Source organism: Erinaceus europaeus, chromosome 12, assembly GCF_950295315.1.
Source record: "Erinaceus europaeus chromosome 12, mEriEur2.1, whole genome shotgun sequence".
Lineage (NCBI taxonomy): Eukaryota > Metazoa > Chordata > Mammalia > Eulipotyphla > Erinaceidae > Erinaceus > Erinaceus europaeus.
Window position 1 is genome coordinate 38,844,254 of NC_080173.1, and position 22,736 is coordinate 38,866,989.

Below are 22,736 nucleotides of genomic sequence, written 5' to 3' on the forward strand. Positions count from 1 at the left end.
GACCACTGCAAGGTAGTGCCTGCAAGGGGAAAACTTTTAAAATCTTTCCTAACATCTTTTTAAAAATGTTTTCATTTATTTATTATTGGATAGAGACAGAGAGGAATTGAGAAGGGAGGAGGAGATAGAGACACCTGTAGCCCTGCTCTACTGCTCATGAAGCTCCCCCCTGCAAGTGGGGATCAGGGGTTTGAACCTGCAACCTTGCACACTATTTCCTAACATCTTAATCACACACCTTAACCTGGAACAAATCAGACTTGAATCACAACTTTGAAATTACAGGTGCTCTTTGAAAAAGACAACTGGAGGTGGTGGTGCACCTGGTTAAGCACACACATTACAGTGCACAAGGACTCAGGTTCAAGGCCCTGGTCCCCACCTGCAGAAGGGAAAGCTTCATGAGTGGTGAAGCAGGGCTGCAAGTGTCTCTCTCCCTCCTCCCCCCTCTCAATTTCTCTCTATCCAATAAAAAATAAATAAAAGTACTTTTAAAGAAGGTCATATTTAAAAAAGATTTTAAAGAAGATCATATTTAAACAATTTTTAAATATTTATTTTCCCTTTTGTTGCCTTTGTTTTTTTATTGTTATTGTAGTTACTGTTGGTGCTACTGATGTCGTCGTTGTTAGATAGGACAGAGAGAAATGGGGAAGACAAAAAGGGTGAGAGAAAGATAGACACCTGCAAACCTGCTTCACTGCCTGTGAAGCGACTCCCCTGCAGGTGAGGGGGGGGGGGGGTCGAACCAAGATCCTTATGCCAGTTCTTGCACTTTGCGCCACGTGCGCTTAACCCGCTGTGCTACCACCCAACTCCCAAAGAAGATCATTTTCAAAAAACAAAAAAGGCAATAAAGTAAGTGAATCTCCTAAAGTGTTCCTTCATCTTCCACCAACCAGAAAGCTATGAAAAGTAAGGTTGCTTGGACATTGGAACATGAGCTCCCAAATAACTCTTAAAAGGGTCAACAAGATCAGCTTTTACAAAGAAGATGATACTATTTGCACCAGACCTGGGGAAGTATGGATTAGTGAGAGACAAAATATTACATACCTAAGGGCATTACTTTGTAAGTTTGATTATTATGTCCTGAAGAAGTCTACCTCTGTGCTGTGGTATCTAGAGTTTTCCCTATGTAATCGACACAGCAACTCTATGTCCTAATTTTTCTTCAAGGTCTTCCTGTGTGGCTAGGCTTTGCACTTGCACCTGCACCCAGTGCCCAGGGTATAGCCCATCCCAGCCTGCCAGCTTCCCCACAGAGAGCCCAGCTCCGGCCCTGGACAGAGGTTGTGAAGGGCAAGGTCTAATTACAGCAATGCTCTAAACTCGAGACAAATGACTCTGACAAGTCTCCCTCCACCTCTCTGAGCCTCGGATTTCCTCATTCAAATTTTACTTTCAAAGCCACTCCTTAGAAAGGAACATCAGAGCCCCACACAGAAACATTCTGTCCCCAATGGGCGATTTCAGAGGCTAAATTAAATTCCAGTGACTGCATGTGACGGAGCCTTGGACGACCACCAGAGGATGAATGCTGTAGTCCATCAAGCTCTAATCTGTGGAAATTGAGATCTGATAAAGGAGAAGTTCCTGGTGCCTCAGAAATAAGCACGGACAATTATGGGTAAGTGACAGTCACCACCCAGCCCGGGGTCTGAGTGTAAGAGATCTGCTGACGGGCTGCCAGCTTCCTCGGGACTCCAGAAAGTGTGTGACAAGCGAGTGATGCACTGCCACCCGGACAATGAGCCAGGGAGTCACTGCTAGGTCACACCGAGTGTCGCAAAGGACCTGCCTGCACCTGGAGTGGGGACCCCGTCCACGCCGTCGCGGAGGAGTGAGGCGGCACCCGCCCGGGAGCCCGCACAGGACTCCTCCTCCCCCCTCAGGTCCTCTGCCCCCCTTCTACCCCCCACCTGGCGCGCAGGTGAGTGCGGCGTTTCCTCGTAGCCGCACAGGTAATTTCACAAGCCCGGGAGAGCATTCCAGAGGAGAGACTCACGCCCTTGAGTTCCCTGCTCCGCTTGCCCCCGCGCCTGCCTTCCCGCCGCCGACAGGGGCCAGGCCGGGTGGGGGAAGGGCGCGGCGCCACCCCGCAGCCCCCGAGACCCCGCACAGACCTGACTCGGGCTCCTCGGGCCGCGCCGGGTGGTTGCCCATGCTTGGCCCTGTGCACTGGCTGCCGGCGGGCCAGCCTGGCACCGAGCGTCTCCACTGCGCCGCGGTTCGGGCGGCCCCGGGCGGCCAGGAGGCTGCGGCCGGCGGGGCAGCTCCAGTCAAAGAAAGACCAGGCGCCTTCCAGTTCCCGGCGGCTGCGGGCCCACCGCTCCCGGCCCGCGCGGGCGGCCCCGCCCATCTCGAGTACTAGTGGCCACCCGGTGAGGCCCGCCCCCTCATCTGCATTCCGCCCAGCGCAGGCCCGCCCATCTCGAATACAAGTAGCCACTGTGCGAGGCCCGCCCCCTCATCTGGATACTGTCCGGCGCAGGCCAGCCCGTCTTGAGTATTAGTGGCCACCCGGCGAGGCCCGCCCCCCTCATCTGCATACCGCCCTACGAGAGCCCGCCCTCTCCTGCGCGGGCTACTCGCCGGACGAAGCTTGCCCACTTCATCTACATTTTACCCGCCCACTCATTTGCATTCCAACACTTTCAGGACCGCCCACTTCGGACGCTTCCAAATAACAGGGCGAGGCCCACCCACCTCATCTACATGTCCCGCCTCATCTGCATACTGCTCATTCTTCGGCCTGGCAATCTTGAGTCCTAGAGGCCCACCAGGCGAGGCCCGCCCACATCGTATGTTGGCCTCCAGCTCTGGCTCTGGAGTGTGCACAAGCCTCCTCCCCAGCGCGGAAGAGATGCGTCCTGACCGGCTCCCCGCCTGCGGTGGCGGGCTAGGACTGCAGCTGGACCCTGCAGGCAGGGAAAAACTCAAGACTGTGAGGCTGAACCAAGGGCACAGGGCAGACAAAAGCCTGTGCAAGGGAAAATTAGATTTATCAGTACTAGAAAAACCCAAGGCACTTCCTATGTTCTTTTGTCATCTTTGGCAGCGGTGGTGAATGGATGTACACAGAGCTCTAGAGGAGCGACGATTTTAGAAAGACTTGATCACTCTCCAGGATGGATACGAATGCAGATGAATGCCACTCTTAAATGGAAACTGTTAACGCTGCTATCTAACCTACTGCTTTATAGAAATTAGCCTGAACGACTTTCTTATGCTGGAGACACTTAGAACTAACTAAATCTGGCAGTGAAAAATATTTAGGGTCCATGAAGTCATAATCAGATTAGCGGGTCTCTCTCCTACATCACTTGAACACAATGATCCATTCTCACTTCACCTTTCCATTCGCCTCCCTGCCTCTCCACCTCTCCTATGGCTCTAGCTTATTATTCTTCAATTAAACTAAGCATACTCCCATACAAGGGTCTTTGCTCCTGTCTGGAATGGTGTTCTCCCAGATAACTATATTACTTATTATATAGTTCACTCTCACTTCCTGGGTGTCTGGTCAAATGTTATTCTGTTCAGAGAAGCTTATAGCATTGTGTCACATTAGTTAACAGTCCTCCAATCACACTTCCCTGTTTTGTTGACTCCGGGACACTTGTCATTACAGACCATATTTATTTACTTGCTGCTGGTTTGCTGCCTTTCCAGCAGAGTGCTAGCTTCATGATAGAAGAGACTCACTGGAAGAATGAATGTAAAAGCTGCACCAGAAACAAGTCAGCCCTTAAACATGAATTTCATTCAGTAATGATGTCATGAGTTAGCATCTCCAACAAAATTAGGCAAAGATAGGATTCATCTATACCTCTATTTCTGTAACCTACAAAACCAAATACTATACTTAATGCACAGAGAAGCAAATACATTATGAAAAATAAATTGAATAGGATGATTTTAAGAAGAAATACATCTAAGATCATTTAAACTCTCCTTTTGAAAAGGGAGAATGGGGAGAGTGGGTTAAAAGGTGGAAAGGGGTAGCCTAGGTGGGGGCACAGTGGATAAAGCAGTGGACTCTCAAGCATAAAATACTGAGTTCTATTCTCAGCATAGCATGTGCCAGAGTGGTTCTCTGGTTCTTGTTCTCTTTCATTAATCTTTTTTTTTTTTTTTAAGACAGGTGAAGAGTGTTCAGTAAACTTTGTTTGAGGGATTGTGATCCTTTGGTTCTAGGTTATCATGAAAAGGTGTGAAACTGAACACCTAAAACATTTTTGTAAACCAATGTCAGTTCACAAAAGAAGAAACACACAAATAAATAAAGGAATAGGACGATTCTGTCCAGTAGAAAAAGAAGGGGCCAGACAGTGGCACATTTGGTTAAGCGCACACATTACATTGCAAGGACCCAGGTTCAGCCCCTGGTTTCCACCTGCAGGGGGAAAGATTCAAGAGTGGTGAAGCAGGGCTGCAGGTGCTTCTCTCTGTCTCTTTCCCTGTCTATCTGCCCCCTCCTCTCTCTGTATCTATAAATAAATAAATATTTAAAAAGTTAAAGAACTGGCACAGAAAAGATGGCTGACTTCCCAAAATATGTACACACTACTACATAGGGATTGAGTTTATGAGCAGTGACAGTGACACAGACGTAACTTCAATCTACACACTGACTGAGCTGTAGAAAGTCATTTCATTTATCCCAGAAAATGCCCAGCAATTAATGTGTTTCACTATAAAAACTGGGTAAAACACCAATCTAAGACAAATTCTGGACTCTATGGCTAGTCTAAATTATCACTCAAGTACTTAACAGTTTTCAAAAATAACTGATTTCACATCACTGGAAAGGGAAAGACATCTTGGCACTGAAGCCTCCTCCATCAAGGGGCTTGAACCCAGGTCCTTGCATATGGTGATGTGTACACTCAAGTGGGTGCACCACTACCTAGCCCCATTGCTTATCTTTTCTTATGACTCTATCATCTATAATGGTTTATGATTTTTTAAAAAATCTTATGATTTCTGTTGTGATCTTGTGATTTATGATTTGCATGTATGTATTTAGAAGAGGGAGAAGCAGAGCATCACTCTGGCACATGAGATGGCAGGGATCAAATTTAGGACCCCAAAGCTTTAGCCACTGAAGTATTTCCTGGGTCACTTTTTAAAAAATTCTTTTTAAAATATTTTAAATTATATATTTATTTATTATTAGCTAGAAACAGAATTTGAGAGGGGAAGAGAAGGTGGAGAAGGAAAAAAACAGAGATACGTACAGCCTTGATTCCCACCACTTGTGAAGCTTCTCCCCTGCAGGTGGGGACCAGGGGCTTGAACCTGGTTCTTTGCACACTGTAATGTGTGCACTTAACCAAGTGTACCACTGCCTGGCTCCTTTGGGTCACTGTTTTTAATACATATGTGTATTTAAATATACATATATATGTATATAAATATATGTACATATGGTATTGGAAGTTGAACTCATGACCTACTGAGTAATCCTAGTATTAAACATTGATTGTACTTTGTTGTTATTTTTTTTTGCCTCCAGGGTTATCACTGGGGCTCAGTGCCTGCACTATGAATCCACTGCTCCTGGAGGGCATCTTTTCCCCTTTTGTTGCCTTTATTGTTTATCATTGTTATTATTATTGTTTTTGCTGTCATTGTTGTTGGATAGATCAGAGAGAAATCAAGAGAGGACGGGAAGATAGAGAGGAGGAGAGAAAGACACCTGCAGACCTGCTTCACTACTGTGAAGCGACCCTTCTGCAAGTGGGGAGCTGGGGCTCGAATCTGGATTCTTGCACTTCATACCATGTATACTTAATCTGCTATGTTACCACTCAGCCCCCCTTTTTTTTTAACAAAGAACATTTATTTTAAAATAAAAAATCATTTTGGAGATAGTTGGGAAAATCTGAATATTAACTGATTACTATATGTACTTTTAAAAGTAATTTTGTATGTTTTTTTTTTGCCCCAGGGTTATTGCTGGGGCTCAGTGCCTGCAGCATGAATCCACTGCACCTGCAGGCCACTTTTTCCCCTTTTGCTGCCCTTATTGTCCATTGGTGTGGTAGTTACCATTATTGCTGTTGCTGTTGTTGGACAGGACAGAGAGAAATTGAGAGAGGAGGGGAAGACAGAGGGGGAGAGAAAGACAGACACCTGCAGACCCGCTTCACCATTGGTGAAGCGACTCCCCTGAAGGTGGGGAGCCAGGGGGCTCGAACCGAGATCCTTAAGCTGATCCCCGTGCCTTGCACCCGGTGCACTTAACCCGCTATGCTACCGCCCAGCCACTGTAATTTTATCTTTGATGTGATAAGGGTGTTGTAAGAGAATGCCTTAAAGAAATCACAGTGGAAATATTTAAGGGTGAAATGTTATGATGTCTACAACATGCTTTCAGGTGATTCAAGGGAAAGATGAAGACTGTAAAGATGAAAAGAAAATGTGATAAAAAGTTTACAATTGGATAATGTAGATGATAGGTATACAAGGGTGTTCATGTACTCTTCTCCACACTTTTCTATAAATCTGAAAATTTTTGAAACAAAAAGCTTTTTATCCTTTAGTATTATAGCACTATTCATCTCTTCTAATTAGATTTATGTTGAATTAAGTTTTATTTTACCATAATGACTGAAAATGGATCTTATTTCATTTGAAATACTACTTTAAGTGGTTTTTGAATTTGTTTTTTGGAGGGGTGACTTCCATTGTAGTGTAACTGCACTGTTATTTATGTCTCATTTTGATTCTAATAAGATAAATCTCTTTATTGTTTCATTTCCAATTCTCTTAGTTTCCAATGTTTTTATTCTCCCAGGTGATTTTGAAATAAATCTATCAAGTCCATGGTTAATTGCATGTCCATTTTAATTTTAGATTCATTTGGATGGCTTGATGCTTTATAATATTTAATCTTCTCAAGCTGGCAAGATAGCTCACCTGGATAGTGCACTTGCATTGCCATGCAAGTGACCCAGGTTTGAGCTTCATCTCCAACACACTGGGGGAAGCTTTCATACTGTGCTGTCTTTCCCTCTCTTGCTTATCTTTCTGAAAAAGTCAGCCAAAAGCAGTGAAGCCCTGGTAATAATATCAACATTTTTTAGTCTTCTCATTTTATCTTCCTTCCCTTGCTCCCTTCTTTCTTTCCTTCTAATCTTCTATAGCACCAGAGCTTTCCCTGATGAATGACAACTCCCCTATGGCAGTGGGGCTTGAACCTGGTTCATGCCTATGCCAGGATGTGCATTGCAGGTATTGATTTCTCTAGTCCCAGATTTGAATTTTTGACAAGTTAGTGGGGGAACAGCTTGAGCCACAAAGAAACTGTAAGCAGCACCAAAAAAGTCAGAAAGCTAATGCTAATTCATCTGTACATGAACTAAAAGACTAAATTAAACAAGGGTCAGCAAGACAAGAGAGAGAGTCAAAACTTGAACAATGGGGCTGGCAAAATAGCTCACTTGAATATATATAAATATATATGTGCGTGTATATATATATATATATATATATATTCCTTCTCTCTTGATCTATCTTTATGCAAAGAAATTAATGAATTTTTTAAAAATAATGAAAAAACAAAGAAAAGCAGCAGAGTGTGAAGTCAGATTGTCAGTATGCTAGTCACATACTGAGAAACCAGTCATTTAATACTATATGAATAGGATAAATAGTCATTCAAATCAAAGAGTACTTATTTCAAGTAAAAATTGGGAAAGGAGCTGATGTGCTATTAAATGACCCCCCCAAAAGAACCCAATGAGCCCCAGGGATGGGGGCTGACACTAATGTCAAAGATGGCTGTGTTTCGGATTTTTAAAAAAGCAACAGTATAGTTCTCAATGACTATGCTTTAGTGAGTTATAAAGGTGTATTGATGTTGACACTAAAACTACATATATTCTATTTCATCTATACTTTTTTTTTTTTTAACCAGAGCACTGCTCAACTCTGGCTTATGGCAGTGTGGGGGATTGAAACTGGGACTTGAGAGCCTCAGGCATGAATGTCTCTTTCCATAACCATTATGCTATACCCCCACTTATACTCAAGATGTTTATGGAAGACAAAAAAATGGTTTTTAGAAATCCTCATTGAATAAAAAAGAGCCCTTGTGGTACAGAAGGTGGCACAGTGGATAAAGTATTAGACTCTCAAGCATGAGGCCCTGAGTTCAACCCCCAGCAGCATATATACCAGAGTGATGTCTGGTTCTTTCTCTCCTCCTATCTTTCTCATTAATAAATAAATAAAACTTTTTTATAAAAAAGGTGTGCCTAGAATTCTGGAAGTGGGGCTATAGAGCAGCAGCTGTGTTTCTCTCCTCTCTGCTCCCAGGTCAACTAGGAATACCAAAGGAGACCACCTGGGACCTCAACAAGACAGGATTAGAACAACTTCAGGAACCCACCAAATCACCGGTGAGGGCAAACACGTGTGGCTTGTGGACAGAGAGGAGCCTAGAGAGAGATTAAGTGGCTGGTAACAGTCCAGCAGTTTACCAGTTGAGACACCACCTCCAGTCTGTTTCACCAACAGAAAGATGGCTGAAGGGAAAAGAGAATTCCCCTAAGACTCACCAAAGGCAACTGTGAGTCTCCATTGCTACTACCCTCAGAATCTGGAGCAGCAAGAGTGGGGGGGGGGATGCCCTGTGCTCACATGAGGGGACAGAGAACTAACAAAACTCAGGAGAAGATCTATACATTGGTGGCCTAGCATTCGGCCTGTGAGAGTCTCTATGCATAACCACTGGATTATCTCTGCCCCACCCTGCTTTATCTCTTGGTTAGGAGTCAATGATTAAGGTAAGAAGCCTACTAATAGTTTAAAATCCCTCAGGCTCCCATAGCTTACAAGGAAGAAAAAGAACAAAAGAGGCATTTAAGCCACTGAGCTCCAACTTAGGGATTAAAATAATATTGAAACAACTGTCAGTTTCCACAACTGTGAACCCTTGAATTACGTTACTGAGACGTCAATCCAGGCAAGAGTGATCAGTAATTTGAAAAGTACTGAGAGGGACCTCATAACATACTATATAAAATGGTTAAACCAACAAGAAGAAATATTGGAGAAATGAACCAGGACAAGAGTCCAGCTAAAAGGCCCCCAAAGGTTGAAGCACAAAATAATGAGGTCAACATCCAAACACTAGTTAAGAAAATAATCAAAGGAGTGAGTAAAGAATTTGACAGAATTGTCATTAGAAATGCAGAATCAACAAATGATACTCTGGAAGAAAACTAATTATCTCAAGGTTATTAGAGAGCTGAAAGCTGAAATATCTGAGCTAAGAACACAACTAGCTGAACAAGCTAAAACAGCATCAGAACAGGGTAACAAAAATAGATGAACTCCAGGAAACAGTAGAGGGCAGAGAGAATAGAATCAATGAGACTGAATACAGAATTAGCAAGATCAAGGATGAATTACAAACAAGTAAAAAAGAAGTAAGAGATCACAAAAAGAGATTAAGAGGTACTGAAAACAGCAATAGAGACATATGGGATGACTTCAAAAGAAATAATATATGTGTTATTGGCTTACCAGAGGAAGAAAGAGAAGGAGGGGAAGAAAGCATTCTTCAGGACATAATAGCTGAGAACTTCTCTAGTCTAGACAACACAAATGACAAAGGTTCAAGAAGCCCAGAGGGTCCCAAACAGAATTAACCCAGACTTAAAGAAACCAAGACACATCATATTTAGAATAAAAAGGAATAAGGATAAAGAAAGGATCCTGAATGCTGCAAGAGATAAACAGAGAGTCACCTACAGTGGAAAACCCATAAAATTAGCAGCAGACTTCTCCACACAAACACTACAGGCCAGGAGAGAATGGCAGGATATCTATCCAGTGCTTAATGAGAAAGGCTTTCAACCAAGAATACTGTATCCTGCTAGACTGTCATTTAGACTAGATGGAGGCATCAAAACCTTCTCAGACAAGCAACAGTTGAAGGAATCAACTATCACCAAGCCTGGCCTGAAAGAAGTTCTGAAAGGTCTTCTATAAACAGTCAAACCACCATAAATAGGCTATATGTCAGAACACTCTAAAAATCTACAAGAATGGCATTAAAATATCTTCAATCTTTGATATCAATAAATGTCAATGGCCTGAATTCACCCATTAAAAGGCACAGAGTCGGAAGATGGATCAGAAAACCCAATATGCTGTCAACCCAACAATATGCTGTCTACAGAAAACACATCTAAGTCAACAAGACAAACACAGACTCAAAATGAAAGGATGGAAAACTATCATACAAGCCAATGGCCAACAAAAAAGGGCAGGAACAGCTATTCCTATATCTGACATGATAGAATTTAAAATAAAATTTAAAAAGATAGAGATGGACACTACTTAATGTTCAGTGGATCAGTCAATCAAGAGGACGCAACAATTATTAAGATCTATGCACCCAATGAGAAGCCATCTAAATACATCAAATGTCTACTGAAAGAGCTACAGCAATATATTAACAGCAACACAGTCAAAGTAGGGGACTTCAAAACCCCACTCTCTCAACTTGACAGATCATCCAGGCAGAAAATCAATAAAGACATGAGCGAGCTAAATGAGGAGATAAACTAGAACTATTGGACATTTTCAGAGTCATTCAACCCAAGAAACTGGAATATACATTTTACTCGAGTCCACATGGGTCATTCTCAAGGACAGACCATATGTTAGGCCACAAAAATAGCATCAGCAAATTCAAGAGAACTGAAATCATCCCAAGCATCTTGTCAGACCACAGTGGAATTAAACTAACACTTAATAATCATCAAAAGATTAGTAATTGTCCCAAAATGTGGAAGCTCAACAGTACACTCCTTAACAACTACTGGGTCAAAGAGGAAAAAAAAAAGAAGAAATCAAAATGTTTCAAGACTTCAATGAAAATAAAGACAAAAGCTATCAAAATATTTGGGACACAGCTAAGGCAGTACTGAGAGGGAAGTTCATAGCCATACAAGCACACATTAAGAGACAAGAAAAAGCACAAATAAAGAGAATGATTGCACATCTTAAAGAACTAGAAGAAGAATAACAAAGGAACCCTAAAGCAACCAGAAGGACAAAAATCACTAAAGTTAGGGCAGAAATAAATAACATTGAAAATAAGAAAACCATACAAAAGATCAGTGAAAGTAAATGTCTGTTCTTTGAAAGAGTGAACAAAATTGACAAACATTTAGCCAGACTCACAAAACAAAAAAGGGAGAAGACCCAAATAAATCGGATCATAAACGAAAGAGGAGGTATCATAACAGACACCACAGAAATTCAATGTATCATGCAAGGCTTCTATCAACAACTATATGCCACCGAGAGAGAACCTGGAAGAAATGGACAATTTCCTAGATAACTACCAACTTCCAAAATTAAGTAAAGAGGAACTTGATAACATGAACAGGCCCATCACAGCTAATGAAATTGAAACAGTTATCAAAAACCTTCCCAAAATAAAATTCCTGGACCAGATGGTTTTACAAATGAATTCTACAAAACCTTCAAAGAAGAACTAATACCTCTACTTTTAAAAGTCTTCCAGAAGATTGGAGACACTGGAATACTCCCTTCCGGCTTCTATGAAGCCAACATCACTTTGATACCAATAGCAGACAGGGAGACAACCAAAAAAGAGAAGTACAGACCAATATCTCTGATGAACATAGATGCAAAAATATTGAACAAAATTCTAGCCAAGAAGATACAGCAGTATATTAAAAAGACTTCATCATGACCAAGTGGGGTTTATCCCAGGCATGCAAGGTTGGTTTAATATATGTAAATCAATCAACGTGATCCACCGCATCAACAAAAGGAAGACCAAAAGCCACATGGTCATATCCATAGATGCACAGAAAGCCTTTGACAAAATACAACATCCCTTTATGATCAAAACACTACAAAAAATGGGAATAGATGGAAAATTCCTGAAGATAATGGAGTCTATATATAGCAAACCTACAGCCAACATCATACTCAATGGTGAAAAACTGGAAGTATTTCCACTCAGATCAGGTACTAGACAGGGCTGCCCACTATCACCATTACTATTCAACATAGTGTTGGAAGTTCTTGCCATAGCAATCAGGCAGGAGCAAGGAATTAAAGGCATACAGATTGGAAGAGAAGAAGTCAAACTCTCCCTATTTGCAGACAACATAATAGTATACATAGAAAAACCTAAGAAATCCAGCCAGAAGTGTTAGGAAATCATCAGGCAATACAGTAAGGTGTCAGGTTACAAAATTAACATTCAAAAGTCAGTATGCAAACATTAATTTAGAAGAAACTGAAATTCAGAAATCAGTTCTTTTTACTATAGCAACAAAAACAATAAAATATCTAGGAATAAACCTAACCAAAGAAATGAAAGACTTGTATACTGAAAATTATGAAACACTACTCAAGGAAATTGAAAACTACACAAAGAAGTAGAAAGATATTCCATGTTCATGGGTTGGAAGAATTAACATCATCAAAATGAATATCCTACCCAGAGCCATATACAAATGTAATGCTATCTCCACCAAGATCACAACCACACTTTTTAGGAGAATAGAACAAATGCTACAAATGTTTATCTGGAACCAGAAAAGACCTAGAATTGCCAAAACAATCTTGAGAAGAACAAACAGAACTGGAGGCATCACACTCCCAGATCTCAAACTGTATTATAGGGCCATTGTCATCAAAACTGCTTAGTACTGGAACATGAATAGACACACTGACCAGTGGAATAGAATTGAGAGCCCAGAAGTGAGGCCCCACACCTATGGACATCTAATCTTTGACAAAGATGCCCAGAATATTAAGTGGGGAAAGCAGAGTCTCTTCAACAAATGGTGTTGGAAACAATGGGTTGAAACATGCAGAAGAATGAAACTGAACCACTATATTTTACCAAACACAAAATTAAATTCCAAGTGGATCAAGGACTTGGATGTTAGACCACAAACTATCAGATACTTAGAGGAAAAACATTGGCAGAACTCTTTTCCACATAAATTTTAAAGACATCTTCAATGAAACGAATCCAATTACAAAGAAGACTAAGATAAACACAAACCTGTGGGACTACATCAAATTAAAAAGCTTCTGCACAGCAAAAGGAGCCGCTACCTAAACCAAGAGACCCCTCACAGAATGGGAGAAGATCTTTACATGCCATACATCAAACAAGAGTTTAATAACCAAAATATATAAACAGCTTGCCAAACTCAACCACAAGAAAACAAATAACCCCATCCACAAATGGGGAGAGGACTCGGACAGAATATTCACCACAGAAGAGATCCAAAAGGCTGAGAAGCACATGAAAAAATGCTCCAAGTCTTTGATTGTCAGAGAAATGCAAATAAAGACAACAATGAGATACCACTTCACTCCTGTGAGAATGTCATACATCAGAAAAGGTAATAGCAGCAAATGTTGGACAGGTTGTGGGGTCAAAGGAACCCTCCTGCACTGCTGGTGGAATATAAATTGGCCCAACCTCTATGGAGAACAGTCTGCAGAATTCTCAGAAGGCTAGAAATGGAACTATCCTATGACCCTGCAATTCTTTTCCTCGGGATATATCCTAAGGAACCCAACACACCCATCCAAAAAGATCTGTGTACACATATGTACACAGATCTGGCCACTTGTCCAGAAGCTTCCACTTCGGTGACTCCTCCTACTGCTACACACTTATCAGAGCAAGTCCACACATTTCCGGTCAACGTTGCCCCCAATAGACAAAAACCTCAGGCCTGGTATTCATATTCCGCCACAGACCTGAAGGAACTATGCCAGGCTATCAAGGATGACGGTATTCATGCCCCAGGGACCAGGTCAATTTTACAAGGCCTGCTTTAGAACCTTAATACCCCCAAGATTGGAGGGATGTGACTCGTGCTACGCTCCCAGGCCCCCTCTTCCTGCAATGGGAGGCATTCTTTCGTGACGAATGTTTACAACAATCACGGAAAAATATTCAAAATCAGCCAGAGGGTAATTTTGATGCATTGTTTGGAACAGGCCAATTAGAAACAGGGATTCAACAGGCGGAAGCCAAGTTTCCACCAGGGAATTTTGATCAGGTACGCCTGTGTGCATTAAAAGCATGGGAGCGATTAACACCACCCATGGGAGTGGCCTCAGCCCCCATTCTCTCCCTTCAACAAGAACCTGATGAATCCCTCACTAAATTCATTGCCAGGGTCCAGTCGAGTTTGGAAAGGAAGATTTATAATCCTGATGCTCGTTTTCTCCTCCTGCAATCCATAGTCTGGGATGGAATCCTTCCGCATTTTCGACAGGCCTGTATCACTCTTAAAAACGAACACCCAGATACTTGGATTATAGCTACACAGTATCTCAGATCAAGCTCTTTTCAAGGACCTATGTTACAGGCCTATGCAGCTACCTTACATAAGCAAAAAGGGGCTTGCTTTCAGTGCAGTCGCCAAGGGCATTGGCATAACCAATGTCCAGAAAATAGACCGCGACCCCGCCTCCAATCAGGGCAACCCCGCCTCCAGTCAGGGCAACCCCGCCTCCAGACAGGGAATCAGAGACTACGAATGCCTTTTCCCAGATGCCAGAAAGGATTTCACTGGAGGAGAGATTGTTGGTCAAGGTTCCATAGGAACGGCACGCCTCTGCCAAATGTAAACAGGGATTTAAACTAGGTGTGGGGCTTCCCTTAGCCCCGCCCCCAAGAGGGAAGGAAGCAGGTCGCCCGCTTGGTGCTATGCCCTTCTTCCACAAACAGAAGCCCAGCTTGGGACCCAATCCATCGCTACACTCACCATGCCAAGTAACAATAACAGAGGGTGAGCAGAAGGAGGAACCCGCGGTATGTGGGAACTTCCAGCATAGAAATAACTGGCTGGAGCAAGAGAACAGCTCGAATTCAGAGCCTGAGATTTTATGGACCACCCCTGTTTTAGAAAGGGGTCACCCAACTATGACAGTAAAGATTGGTAATATTCCTTTTAAGTGTTTGATTGACACGGGAGCAGATAAGACAATCTTAAGACAAGCAGAGGTTCCCCAGAGTTGGGAACTCCTCCCAGGACCACGCTTACATGGTGTTGGAGGATTGAGTCAGGCATTCTGCATACGAGATTCCCTTGTGTGGGAAGATCCAGAAGGGACTACCAGATGCTTTCAGCCTTTAATAGCTGATATAAGCACCAATTTATTGAGAAGAGACTTGCTGGAATCTTTAGATGTAGTGATATCCTCAGACACCTCTGCAGGACACCACACTCACTCCTGTGAGACTGCTAGACCCAACCAGCACCCCCAATACAAACTGCCACTGTTCGTAACAGAACTCCCCGCTTAGACTGGCTTTCTAATGAGCCTGTCTGGGTGGAACAGTGGCCTTTGCCTAGGGAGAAGCTAGAAATTTTAAAAGAACTCGTCCAAGAGCAGTTATTTTTGGGATACATTCGTCATTCTTGGAGCCCATGGAAAACTCCAGTCTTTGTGATTAAAAAGTGCTCAGGAAAATGGCGCCTCCTCCAAGATCTTCGTGCAGTTAATAAAACCATGCAGGTTTGGGGCTCCCCCCAAAGGGGTTTGCCTCTTGCTTCCGCAATTCCCACAGGAATTCCAATCATAGCTATTGATATACAGGATTGTTTTTTTCTCTGTTCCCTTACACCCACAAGATTGTAAACGTTTTGCTTTCTCTGTTCCTTCTATTAATAATGCCAGCCCTGCTGATAGATTTGAATGGGTGGTACTGCCCCAGGACATGGCTAATAGTCCTACTATTTGTCAAAAGGCTGTTAAATCTGCCCTTTTTCCATATATTCATAAGGGCCTTAAGGTTTTTCATTATATGGATGATGTGTTAATATGGGGAGAATTAGATACAGATCTCTCTGCCCTACGTGATTTTCTAATCCCTGCCTTAAAGAGAAGTGGACTTAATGTAGCTCCTGAGAAGATACAGCTAATCCCTCCAATATCTTTCTTAGGCTCAGAGATTTCCCTAACGCAGATTCGTCCTTTAAAACCTTGTGTTACTTTTCCTTCTAATCTCACTCTTGCTTCTTTACAAAGTTTTCTTGGAAATTTGAATTGGCTTAGGCAGTATCTTTATCTGCCTACAAGCTGCCTGCAACCACTGTTCGATCTGTTAAAAGGAAACAAACAGCCCTCCTCAAAGTGTATGTTAACCCCCAAAGCCTCCTTGGCACTGGAAAAAGTTAACCAGGCTCTCCAGGACATGCACCTCGTTCGGTTCTCCCCCTCCTCTCCAGTAAATCTTCTAATCTTTAACTCCACCCCCACGGTAGTGGGGGCATTGTGGCAGAAACATGGCATTCTCGAATGGCTTCATACGCCAGTAGGCGGAGCTCCAAGACTCCTTACCAAGATTGATGCCTTAGCATTTATGGTTCGCCAAGGAAGAAACAGATCGGTTCAGGTCTTAGGAAGGGAACCAGATTTAATCATTCTTCCCTTTTCTCTCACAGATACAGAATGGCTCATATGCCACCATTCTCATTTTGCCATAAGTTTAATGGGTTTTCCAGGACAATTAGATAATCATTTTTCCTCTAATAATTTGATAGCTTCTTTACCTCTGTTGCCTCTACTAGTACCTAAACTTTTCTCTCGAGATTCCCATCCCCTCTGCTCCTACAGTGTTCACTGATGGTGGAAAAAAGGGAGCTGCTGCCCTTATATATTATCCAGACCAGCAATACCCCAAACCTCTCTTTACTGAACTTCCTGATAATTCCCCTCAGTACAAAGAACTTTATGCTGTTTTCCTTGCATTAAAAGCTGTACCAGAATCCTTTAACCTTTTTTCTGACAGTGTGTATACTGTTAACTTACTTCCATGGCTTGCTTGATCTTATGTAAGAATTGATGACAACCCACTTTCTCCTCTTTTAATTCAAATTGCCTCTATGCTCTGTTCTCGAACTCAACCACTGTATGTTCAGCACCTACGTTCCCACAGCCCTCTTCCTGGTCCCCTGTCCGAAGGGAATGCTGCAGCCGACCACCTTGCCTCCACAGGAATTCTCCTAGCCTCTGTCTCTAATCCTGCTGACTTTCATTCCCTAACCCATGTTAATCTTAAAGGTCTTCGAGCTCGATTTCCTGATATTCCTCTGCCACAGTTAAAACGTATTCTTGCTACATGTTCCTCCTGTGCAGGTCTAATCAAAACACCTGCTATTCAAACTCTGAGGGTTAATCCTCGAGGTTTAAAAGCCAACGCTCTTTGGCAAATTGATGTTACCCACATACCCAACTTTGGCAAACAAAAATATGTGTTCGTCTCAATTGATACCTTCTCTAAGTTTATGTGGGCTACAGCTCAGACTGGAGAAAACTCAAAAAAGCTTATAAGCCATATGCTCTCCTGTTTTGTTGTAATGGGCTTACCTCTTCAACTTAAAACGGATAATGGACCTGCTTTTACCAGCAAACAATTTAAAGATTTTTGTTCCCTCTGGAACATTACTCATACTACAGACATTCCGTATAATCCACAGGGACAAGGAATTGTTGAGAGGGCCCATCAAACTCTTAAGGCTCAATTAAATAAAGAAAAAGGGTAAATGTACCCCCCCAATATCCAGCTGGCAAAAGCCTTAACTACATTAAATCTCTTTAATATTTACAAAAACTCAGACCAACCTCCTATTATTCTTCATTGGCGAACACCACCCACCCTCCCAGCTATTAAAGTCAAATGGAAAGACCCACTTGATAAAATCTGGAAAGGACCTGACCCCCTGTTGACTATAGGGAGGGGTTTCGCATGCATTTTTCCACAAAATTACTCCAAGCCTGTTTGGGTTCCTGCCTGCCATGTCCGGCTATACCCACATGATGGCGCTGATATCCCTGAAGAACAAGAAACACTGCAAGAAGACAGGCTGCAAGAGGACTGGCTACAGGATGCACTCCAGTATCCATAATACAGCATGGCAGAATAAAAAAAAATCTGATTCACAGAACTCTTCCCCCCCAATGTCTTATGCTATGACTGGCCAGTTGTGTTTTGTGAGTGAGTGAGTGAAAAAAAAAAATTGAGTGAGTTGAGTAACCAAAATTTTTGTACGACCCATTGTGCTCAGAGTACTCTGAAAGTTAACTGACTTTATATAACATGGCTGGACACAGCCATGGTTTCTGGAGACATCCAGAAACAGTCCAAAAATTGTTCATTCCCCTTTTTGATTTCTTTTTTAAGTCTTGATATAAATATGAAATGTTTAGTCTTAAACTGTGTGAGTAAAGATGGTTCAACTATGACAGTAGATCTAAATTCGCATTTGAAATGATATGTCTTATTTACAAGTTTTTCTTCTCCTGTGTGTTATAAACTATGTTTAATATGCGTGTTTCAAGTTTGGTAAACATTAACTTAACGATTAAATTGTAACTTCGAAGCTTCATTCTTACGAGAAGAGGTAAAATCAATTCATTAAAGTAACTGAGTGTTTAAGGTAAAACTCTAAATATTCAATGTGACAATTCATCATCTCCTAAGTTAAAATACAAATCCTCTATACAGGACATTTTTGGAGGGCCCCCAAAAATGTCCTGTAAGCTATCTTGTGGAAATTAATCCACAACAAATTTGGCATCAATCTGATATTGTAAATGTACCAAAAAATTGTCACTAAAATGTGTTAACTCTAGTAACCTGAGTTTGCTTAAAAACCCAATGTAAAAAGTTAAGAATCAATATATGTGACTTAAATTCGGTATGAAAATTTTGCTATATAGAGACTGCTACATGAGGTCACATAAGATGACCTTTACACGAAATCATAAAGATACCTAAACCAATTATAATCATTGAGTTATCAATTGTAGTAAACTTCTAATTTGTTACAAAGTTTTTTCATAAGTAATTGACTACAGCTATGACAAGCCTTCGCATAAAGAAGCATCTGCTCATATAGAATCCCCAGAAATCCATCTTGGACCCCTGACCTCTGACATCACCCACAATTACAGCCATCCCCCGAAACCCATGATGTGACCTGACAAGATCTGGAGAACCTGATTCACAGACTCCAAAGGACAAGACTTTCCTACTGCCTTTTTCTCAACCATTGGTGTCTGCTCTTCCTGCTTCTGTTTCGCCCACCATGTTTTGGCGGTTCCAGGTCACTCTCTACAGAGAAGAAAAGTTACAGTGGCTGTCCTCCTCCATCAAGATAGACGTGTGGCATTTAATTCCTGGCTGTTGACATTGGACTGATGCTTCTATAGAACTTGCTGGACACTCCCTTTATACTGCTGGACTTCTTGAAGAATGACTGTAGCAGTTCATAGAACTTTCCGCCAGCTGACTCGGGATTTTGCAATGCCAGATCACCCCTCTAGCCCCTCGGCTTATCAGGCCCCCACTCCTCCACCCATCAGGCTCACTCTGTCTCTTGCTACTCTTACTTATCCCTCCCTGTCTTGTGCTAGTTCTTTTTGAAGACACTTACACGCTATCATTCTGCTTTCTTCCCAACAGGTTTCTGTTCACCCCTACACTGCTATTCCCCTGACAGAGATGAAGCCTTTTACAGACATTGACCCAGTTATATATGGCCATTAAGTAAGAGGGAGATGTTGGGGAATTGTGAGGATATGGTTGAGCTTGGAAGGGCTTGAGCCTGAGGGGTGTGTCAATCCTGTTAGTCTCTCCACGGAGAGGTTGAGCAAGGAGGGACAGTAGAACCCAAAAAAAGGTGTGCCTCTTATCAGTCTCCCTGCCTCACAAAGTGCCCCACACTCCTGATACTATGGCCAATAGTTAAAAAGAAAGGGGGAGATGTTGGATAGTATGCCAGCTCCCCCTGGCTTCTGCTTAACCATATGCCTATATAGGGATAGATTTAATCCCATTCAAAGCTTTGGTCTATTTACATAAATCACTTTTACATTTACATAAAGCACTCCCTCCAGGGCATTGGTGGTTCAGTGATAGGATTCTCGCCTGCTCCGCCCTCTCCTTGTCACACTCTGATTTTCACCAGTTACTTTTCTCTCCACCCTCTCTATATCACATCCTGTTTTCACCCTACTTGGAGAGTATAAAAACAGCTGCTCTTCTGATTAAAGACACTTGGAAATTGCTTTCTGGCTCCGAGAGTTCCAGAGTGTATCTCCTGCGAAGTTAGTGCGGCACGAGTTCCTGATCCCTCTCCCATGCAGCAGCCTAGATCGGCTCCAGTTGAGTTCTCTCCAACCCAGAGAGCACTAGCTCGGGAAGAAGTACCCTCAGGCTATCCTGGCATACTTGCTCAGTGTTGAAGTCCAGCTGAATCAAATGTCATCTGACCTAGCAGCTATTCTTTTCTTTCTCTTACAAGTAAGGGACTCAGGCTCAGAGAGATTAAACTATCTTGTCCAAGAACACCCATGTTAAATTAAAAATAAGGAACAGCAACTTAATTTGTGTCTCTTGCCTCCCAAGGACCTGTCCTTTCTTTTATTATTATTATTATTATTATTAATTATTTATAAAAAGGAAATACTGACAAAACCATAGGATAAGAGAGGTACAACTCCACACAATTCCCACCACCAGAACTGAGTATCCCATTGATAGCTTTCATATTCTTTAACCCTCCGGGAGTATGGACCCAATGTCATTGTGGGATGCAGAAGGTGGAAGGTCTTGGCTTCTGTAATTGCTTCCCCACTGAACATGTCCTTTCTTTCTATGTCACTTTGTCTCCAGTAAAAGCTGGGCAGACACTTCAAAGAGAAGTTGGTGTAATAAGTAACCATAGCAGTCTGGGAGGTGGCACAGTGGCTAGAGTGTGGGACTCTCAAATATGATGTCTTGAGCTGAATCCCTGGCATTTCATGTGCCAGACTGATGCTTTGCTTTTCCTTCTGTCTCTCTTATTCATAAATAAAAATAAAAACTAAGTAACCACAAACTATAAGATAGTACAAACTGGGAAAAAACATTGAAAACCCTTCTTGAATTATAGAAAAACAAGATATAACTTAAACAATCACAACAACATTGCTATAATATATATAAATGGAAGAAGGTTCAGATATAATTGTTAGCACTACAAATTCCTATAAACAAAACTTCCCATTTCCTGTATTTGTCTTAACCACTATCTTACTAAGTGACCATACAGGCTACCCCTTGGGCCTAGGAGTGTTCTATTATTTACCTTTGGGGCTTGATATGATTTATTTATTTATTTAACTGGGAGACAGAGAGACAGAGAGATAGAGAGACAGAGAGAAAGAGATTGCAGAACTAAAACTTCTTCCAATTTGGTGGGAGGCGGGCTTGAACCTGTGTCATGCAAATGGCAAAGCAGTGGACTATTACAAGTGAGTTATTTCACCAATCCTACTATAAGTAGTTTAAAAATTACTACTGGCCTTCAAGAATCTGTCCACATATGTGAACACTGAAAATTATGTATGCAGCTTACACTTCTCTAAGCTGTATATGTTAGTAGTACATGTAGCAGAAGTAGCAAACTAAAACTATTAAGTGGTATTTTCCTAGCCTGAGCCATGTACCATCTATAATCTGACCTTCACCCCAATGCAAAGCTCCCCTAGTTGTTCCTGGGGGTTCCCAGGATGAGGCAGTTTTTTCTCAAGGTCCAATCTCACACCCTTGAGTCTGTGCTCTCAATGGCCTCCCTTCTCAAAGCTCCCTTGGCAAGTTTGGGGCAGCAGGTCACATCTTTATTGTTGCTGCTCAGTGACACAAAAAAATGCTGCCACTTTTTTTTTTTTTTTGCCTCCAGGGTTATCACTGGTGGCTAGACTGAGAAAATTTGAGGAGAGGGGGAGATAGGAAGAGAGAAAGATAGACACCTGCAGACTTAACTTCACAGCTTGTGAAGCACTCCCCCCCCCGCAGGTGGAGAGCCAGGGGCTCAAACCCAGATGGGTTCTTGTGCTTAGCACTATGTACATTTAACCAGGAGTGCACGGCCCCCTTAACAATGCCTTCTTGTCTCCTGCTCAGGTTTCTGTTCCAGGCCACACCTGCCCTCAACCCAGCTGCCAGGGACCACATTCTGACCCTGCCTCAGCCACTGTATCCTCTCATGGAAACCCACAATCAGCTTGGGTTCCCATGCTCCCAAAGCTGCCTCTCATGGCTGGGCAACTACAACAATGGCAGTGTCTTTTTGGTCACTGCCAGGGCTTCACAACTCTGGTCCAACTGTTCATAGGGAGAGAGAAAGAGAGAGAGACACACACACGCAGAGGTGCAGGTGGCTCACTGCAGTAGAACACAAGTTACCATGCACAAGGACCTGGGTTAGAGCCCCAGGCTACCACAGGGAAGGAAGCTTTGTGACAGGTGGAACAGTGCTGTAGTATCTCTTCTTCTCCCTATGTTTCTCTCTTTCTCTCTCTCACTCTATGTCTCTTAACTTCTATCTAGAGGAAAGAAATAGTTGCTAGGAGCTCCAGTGATAACCCTGGTGAGGGAAAAAAAAAGAAAAAGAAGAAGAAGAAGAAGAAGAAGAAGAAGAAGAAGAAGAAGAAGAAGAAGAAGAAGAAGAAGAAGAAGAAGAAGAAGAAGGAGAAGAAGAAGAAGAGAGTTAGCCAAGCAGCCAGCCAAGGAAGAAAGATAAATGAGCCTTCCTGATTCTGTGTATTTCTGGACTGAAGGGAGTTCAGTCGTCACTCTGGATTCATTAGCATGACTGAAGCCTGGCTGGGGGGTGGCCAGCCTTGCAGGAGTCCAGGCAGGAAAG

The 22,736-nt window shown here is 42.5% G+C and overlaps 1 protein-coding gene and 1 long non-coding RNA gene across 7 annotated transcripts in view; one reads left to right on the top strand and one right to left on the bottom strand.

Annotated features, from left to right (window-relative positions):
• The window catches only part of SPECC1 (sperm antigen with calponin homology and coiled-coil domains 1), a 340,972-nt gene that overhangs the window by 185,538 nt on the left and 132,698 nt on the right, over positions 1–22,736 (bottom strand). The window contains exon 1 of one of the 6 annotated variants that reach the window (XM_016189602.2): positions 2,127–2,373. The exons of 4 other annotated variants lie outside the window; for them this stretch is intronic. In XM_016189602.2, coding sequence (XP_016045088.1) covers positions 2,127–2,166 — 40 coding nt within the window. In that variant the 5' untranslated portion in view covers positions 2,167–2,373. Of the gene's footprint in view, positions 1–1,922; positions 2,055–2,126; positions 2,374–22,736 lie in introns of those variants that run through there. One more of the 6 variants, XM_060203155.1, reaches the window with a different exon arrangement.
• Positions 1,882–3,440, top strand: LOC132541885 (uncharacterized). Its single transcript, XR_009552986.1, has 2 exons — positions 1,882–1,964; positions 2,662–3,440. It is a non-coding gene; the product is annotated as an uncharacterized LOC132541885 (long non-coding RNA).